Source organism: Solanum pennellii, chromosome 7 (assembly GCF_001406875.1).
Source record: "Solanum pennellii chromosome 7, SPENNV200".
Classification (NCBI taxonomy): Eukaryota; Viridiplantae; Streptophyta; class Magnoliopsida; order Solanales; family Solanaceae; genus Solanum; species Solanum pennellii.
Window position 1 is genome coordinate 89,990 of NC_028643.1, and position 7,000 is coordinate 96,989.

A 7,000-nucleotide genomic window follows, 5' to 3' on the forward strand; every position below is an offset into this window, starting at 1 on the left:
CCCCCCCCCCTCCATGAATAAAGACTATTGGGAAATAGTACTTGATGATGTTCTCAAAGTTGGTTCAGCTATTTCTTAAAATGTGCATGGAACAAGGGTATTTGCTCCTCCTTATGGACTCATACATAGGTGAGGAAATAGATATTATTGTAGCATGCTTGTTGGCTTACTTGGATAAACAATATTAAGATACTTATTTTCCTTTTTACAGGGTGTTTTTATTAATCCAGCTTTTATTGAGCCTTTTGGACTGACTTTGATTGAGGTATTCTTCTTCACTAAGTGGTTCAAGCTTTAGTTGGTGGCGTGGTTATTCTTCATCATAGGTTAGTGAGTCGTCTTTGTTGAACTATGAACTTTTATCTCCCTTGTACAGGCAGCAGCTTATGGTCTCCCAATGGTAGCCACAAAAAATGGAGGACCTGTTGATATACATAGGGTATGCTGTTACATTTATTTCATATCCTGCCTTAGACGACTTCCATTATGTTCCGACAAAATTCCAACCAAATTAGATTCGAATTGATCTTTAGTTGTTTTGCAGGTTCTTGACAATGGTCTCTTAGTGGATCCCCATGATCAGCAGGCAATTGCTGATGCTCTTTTGAAGTTGGTTGCTGATAAACAACTGTGGGCTAAATGCAGGGCAAATGGATTAAAAAATATCCACCTTTTCTCATGGCCCGAGCACTGTAAAACTTATCTATCCCGGATAGCTAGCTGCAAACCAAGGCAACCACGCTGGCTGAGACCCGATGACGATGATGATGAAAATTCAGAAACAGATTCACCTAGTGATTCCTTGAGAGATATTCATGACATATCTCTGAATCTGAGATTTTCATTAGATGGGGAAAAGAATGATAATAAAGAAAATGCTGATAGTACATTAGACCCCGAAGTTCGAAAGAGCAAGTTAGAGAATGCTGTTTTGTCCTTGTCTAAGGGTGCACCGAAGAGCACATCAAAATCGTGGTCATCAGACAAGGCAGACCAAAATCCTGGTGCTGGTAAATTCCCAGCGATAAGGAGGAGGCGACATATTTTTGTTATTGCTGTGGATTGTGATGCTAGCTCAGGACTCTCTGGAAGTGTGAAAAAGATATTTGAGGCTGTAGAGAAGGAAAGGGCAGAGGGTTCCATTGGATTTATCCTGGCTTCATCTTTCAATATATCAGAAGTACAGTCTTTCCTGGTTTCAGAGGGCATGAGTCCTACTGATTTTGATGCGTACATATGCAATAGTGGCGGTGATCTTTATTATTCGTCCTTCCATTCTGAGCAAAATCCTTTTGTAGTCGACTTGTACTATCACTCACATATTGAGTATCGTTGGGGAGGCGAAGGGTTGAGAAAGACTTTGGTGCGGTGGGCCGCTTCTATCACTGATAAGAATGGTGAAAATGGAGAGCAGATTGTTGTTGAGGATGAAGACAATTCAGCTGACTACTGCTATACTTTCAAAGTCTGCAAGCCTGGGAAGGTAAATTGACTTCTTTTCTCCATCTTTTGGTGTTCCTTTTTCCTTCTCGATTTCACTTCACTTTTTGATCACACCACCTATCTCTGGGGGCGGTTCAATAGAGTAGCAAAAGCTTTCCTATTTTTTCTTCGAGAATCTGCTTTCCCTTACTCTGGCTGCTGCATCAAGCAAGTTATTGGTTCAGACTTGTGCTACATATTCTTTGAAACATCTTACCTTTATTTTCTCCAAGCATCTGATGTTATAATCCAATTGCAGGTCAATAGGATTTTTAGTTGCACCCTCTTTAAGTAATTATATTTTTTTGCTTTTGCAGGTTCCGCCAGCTAAAGAACTTAGAAAAGTAATGCGAATTCAGGCACTTCGTTGTCACGCTGTTTATTGTCAAAATGGGAGTAGGATTAATATGATCCCTGTACTGGCATCTCGGTCCCAAGCACTCAGGTAATGTTTTGTCCACTCAAAGTATGTTTGATACTTAGGATTGTTATTTTAACTGATTGTAACATTGTCTACAGGTACTTATATCTGCGATGGGGAATGGACTTGTCAAAGTTGGTGGTTTTCGTCGGAGAAAGTGGTGATACCGATTATGAAGGGTTGATCGGTGGTCTACGCAAGGCTGTCATAATGAAAGGACTCTGCACTAATGCAAGCAGCTTAATTCACGGTAATAGGAATTACCCTCTATCTGATGTTTTACCATTTGACAGCCCTAATGTCATCCAAGCAGACGAGGAATGTAGCAGCACCGAAATCCGTTCCTTACTGGAGAAGCTAGCGGTACTCAAAGGATAATATCCTTCCCCCTTTTTATTGTCAAAAACCTATATGAGCTAAAATTATGCCATGAAAAGAATGGCCATCCATTTGGCTTGTCTTTTGAAGCTGTTAGTACTTTTCAACAGACTACAAAATGAGATGAGTCCTTTGATCCTCTTTAAAGGACATAAAAGCTTTATGCCAGAACCAGTCCTGTAAAGTTATAGAATCTCTTTTGCTATGACAGTTCCGGTTCATCGAGAGAGAAAAAAAATAAATTTCAACTTATAAGCATTGCCTGATCATGTAAATTATCATATACATGCCTTTGGAAGGCATTATCGATGGGTTATCAGATTTTTTGAACTCTGTGGATCGGCTCATCTGATCGTCCGTTATGTAAAAGAAAGGTTCACTTGACATTTCATATATAACGGTTCTGGTTTCATATAATGCAACTTGTCTGTGATGCTACTTTAGCCCTTTATTAATTATTAGCAATTCTTAACTGTCTCAATGTTTGAAGTGTTTGAAGGGGTTGATTGAAGTCTAAGGTCGAGTAACTAGTTGTCGTCTATTATGGCTTCCTAACTTTTCGAGTTTGGGACCATAAGTCTCCATATTGTCTTTGTTGGTCTTTTTGTTTTCACCAGGTCAATTACAACAATATCAATATACTCGGTGTAATTTTACAAGTTCGCATGTTCAATCCTTTTGAGGTTAGAATATGATTTTCGTACACTTTATCATTTTTAGATGTGTTGGTAATATGAGTCGTAGGATGTATTTTCAATCCCAAAGAAACAACTATGAAATGATTTTTTTGTTTCGATGTCGTTTTGATACATATTTAAAAGCTCAACTACTTTACAACTTGATGGAATGGACTACTTTTTACATTTCATGAGCAACGAGAAGCAAATAATTTAGCACACATGATTTACTTACGTTTGACTCTACTAAATAGATCCTCATTAGGGACGGCAGCGATGTTAAATTTAACTTTACTATCTAACTTTTGGTGAATTAATTAAATTAATAGACGACTTATGCTTTAATGTCTTTTTCTTTTTTAAACCTTCTTTCTACCTTCACTAGATAGAAACAAGACTACGATGGAGTATTAGTTGTTTTTATGATTTAATTAATGATGTAATAAATGGTCCAGCCACTAGTTTATCTCTTGTTCCTAATAACTAGTACCAAATATGTAATAATGAAAGTGATGTACTTTGAATTGTGAAAGCAAGACACGCATTGAACTTACAAAAATGGGAATCAAAACAGCTAAGGAAGTCAATTTATATACAACTGATTTGCCAGCAATAACCAGATAGTAGTACTACTCCCTTCGTTCGGTATTATTTGTCATAATTTCTATTTTTAGAGTTGAACTATAAAAATTTTGATTAACATCTTAAGATGAACTTTTTCATCATATTAATATGCAAAAAATTGTAATTACTTTTCATATGTAATTTTTTTGTTTAAAATATCGAATTAATGTGATATAATTTAGCGTTGAAAATTAGTCAAATTAACTTTCGATAAATGCAACATAACAAACAAATCTGAACGGAGGGAGTATATGTTAGCTGTTAGTTAGAAGGCACAACTCCCCACCCACCCACACCAACCTCTCTTACATACTTAGTGACGGAATCAAAAATTCCGATAATAAAATTCAGTAAAAAAGGGATGGCTCAATCATCAAGGATGACTCATTAATATTACTGCCTTAGTACTGTCCTATCATCTATGCCAAGCATTAATCTTGAACCACTAGTAACTTTATTCTAGAAGTTTTTTTTTTTTTTTTTTAATCTCAATTTATGTTATAAATGATACAAATGTATCCAATTAAAGAAACATACATCTGTTAGGTCTAAAAGTCCACTAAAATTTTCATAAAAATATAACGAGTTCCATACGAAGAATCTTAAATATTAAATTCATAAATCTTAAATTCGCCATAGTAATTTTCTTTTGCTCCACCTCCATCCCCATGTTGTCCTTAATTTGCCTTTTCACCCATTGAAGTTGCTAGAAGTTTCCAACATTAAGAACATGGAATGGCTTGCAATCAATATTTTTATGGGTAATATTTAAAAGGAAAACAAAGATGTCCTTTATTATTTGTTAAGTAATTTGATGATGAATATAAGTATAAATAATATAGGCAAATTTATTTACAAACAATAAGTGGTAATATGATAAAAATGATAATTAATGTGTTGTTACAAATTAAAATGTATTATCTTTGTTGAATCAATAAATTTTATGTGATGGTTTTTTTTGGGTCCATCTTAAAAGAATAAAATATTTCAATATTTAGTAAAGTAATACTAATTTAATTCTTAACTTTTCATCTTATTATTATTATTGAGATGATTTACAGCGACACAAACATTTATTAGTACTTATTTTAGATTACAAATTTCAAAAATATGTATATCATTCTTAAATTTTTATCTAGTTAAATAGTACCTTCTTATAAATTGAAACCAAAAAAGTATTCTCTTTGTTTCGAATTGTTTGTCGTATTGCGCTTATCGAAAGTCAATTTAACTAATTTTTAAAGATAAATTAAATTACATTAATTCGATATTTTAAACAAAAAAATTAGATATTCTAAAACTATATGAAAAGTATTATAAATTACAACTTTTTGCATATTAATATGATGAAAAAATACATCTTAAAATGTTAGTCAAAATTTTTATAATTTGACTCTAAAAATAGAAACCACGATAAATAATACCGAACGAAATGAGTAATAATAAGAACTTTTTTACTCTATTAATGTCCATAACTTAAATTCTACTATTTAAAATTTTAAATAAAAAGTCAACTCTTCTATTTAAAAAACAATGAAAATTTGCTTTATTAATTACCCAACTCCCACCTATACCACACGTACGCCTTCAAAGTTAGAATCTCAATAAATTTGAATCTTTATTATCTGTTAATTTAAAATAATTTTTATTTCTACAATAAGAGCTTGAGTGACTTCATGGATACTAATATACCTTGATATAAATGATTTCTTTTAATAAAAAAAACATTTTTCTTAATTATATATTTTATGAAAAATTGTAATATATCCGTTTTGACACCTCGATATCAGCTCTTCGCCATCTGGGGCTATAATATGTTTCAAGGGTTGAGTCTTTCGTCCATTAAAGATATACTTGATTTTTTTTTACTTAAACCATTTTGCAAGTCATATTTTATTATAATGTTCGGTTTGATTTTATTGGTAGAATCTGAAAAAGGGTAAAGTATATGGAGATAAGATAGAGAAATTAATTTTAATAGATTTTCACCTCAAAAAATATATTTTAAATATAAATTGGATAACTATAAACATAAAAGCTATAATAAAAATATTGTTTTAAAAGAAAAATAGTACCAACAAATAAGTATTAAATTTGTGTATATGATTTTAGTATTTAAGTGTGGTATAATAAGGCAATATGATCTTAGTATAAACAAGAGAGAGTTGCTCGGATGATAAATATCCTCCACTTTCGATTCGAAAGTTGTGAGTTTGAGTTATTATAAAAGAAAAAAGGTAAGAGATGGATAAAAAAAGTTAAAGATAAAATAAAATAAGATCATGTATACGGTTTTTCACATGTGTAACTCTTTTTTTTTTAATTTTACGTGAATGTGCAAAGCTTAATATATCAAGCTATCTATATCAGTTACTCTTCATAATTCTACTATTTGAACCTATGATTTAGAGGACAATTGATCATTCAATCTAATCAACTATCGAGATTGAAATTAGACAAAGAAATTCAAACTCATTGAAATAATTTTGTTAAACTATAATCACAGTGCTAATGTTTCTATTCAACAACTATTTTCAAGCACCTTATGCATTTTTATTATGAACATTTTATCCTGTCACCGCCTATAAAAAGTCATAATAAATTTAGTAAAGTTAGTACAAATTTAAACCTTATGAACATGTCAAATTTGATGCTAATTAACAAGTTTCCACTTTTTGAAATAATAATAATTTAGGTTAAGATTTGAAGTTTCTTAAGGGCAAAATCTTCCAACTTTTGTCCACTTGTCCACACCAAGACATATAATTTTGCCTAATTGCTTAGCTAATCATTAAGGCTAATACCATTTTTAGTCTTATACCTAGTTATTGATAAATTCTTATTTTTGTAACTTAATTTAAAATATTAAACTTTTAATTAATTAAAATATGTGTTTTTTTTTTCATTTTGTGTAGCAAATATGTTATATTATCTCTAATTTCAAGTCATTGAAGATTAAATAATATGCATATTCACAAATATTTAAAGAATCAAAAGTACTAATTAATCCCTAATCATTTTTTTGCTACATATATTATTACAAGTTTCACAATATTATACTTTTTAATATTGCCTAAAAAGCATATTCCATGCATTTCACACTATAATTTGAGTAATTAGCTTAGCTTCCTCAACCAAAATTGGTAGGAAAATTTTCATCTACCCATTGCTTATTTCTTACTCTTAAATATATGTCCATATTCAAAGTACTAGGTGGACACTCAACATGTGAACATTACTTAATTAAAAGTAGTTTGTAATTATTGATCGCGGGCGCAGGTTTAAGATTTTCATTAAAAAGTCAAAATATATAAGAAAAATAGAAATACGAAAAAGTTAAAAAAGACTCAAACACATTTTTTCGGTGCATAGTATTTGACACTCCTTTGATAAGAATGACTCACTACAACCACTCTAT

At 31.5% G+C, this 7,000-nt stretch overlaps 1 protein-coding gene across 1 annotated transcript in view; it reads left to right on the plus strand.

The window, feature by feature from the left end:
* Nucleotides 1–2,736, plus strand: part of LOC107025839 (probable sucrose-phosphate synthase) — a 9,390-nt gene extending 6,654 nt beyond the window's left edge. Inside the window, exons 9-13 of the mRNA XM_015226601.2 lie at nucleotides 212–265; nucleotides 377–439; nucleotides 545–1,483; nucleotides 1,800–1,927; nucleotides 2,002–2,736. Coding sequence (XP_015082087.1) covers nucleotides 212–265; nucleotides 377–439; nucleotides 545–1,483; nucleotides 1,800–1,927; nucleotides 2,002–2,281 — 1,464 coding nt within the window. The 3' untranslated portion in view covers nucleotides 2,282–2,736. The remainder of the gene's footprint in view (nucleotides 1–211; nucleotides 266–376; nucleotides 440–544; nucleotides 1,484–1,799; nucleotides 1,928–2,001) is intronic.
* Nucleotides 2,737–7,000: the final 4,264 nt, after the last annotated feature.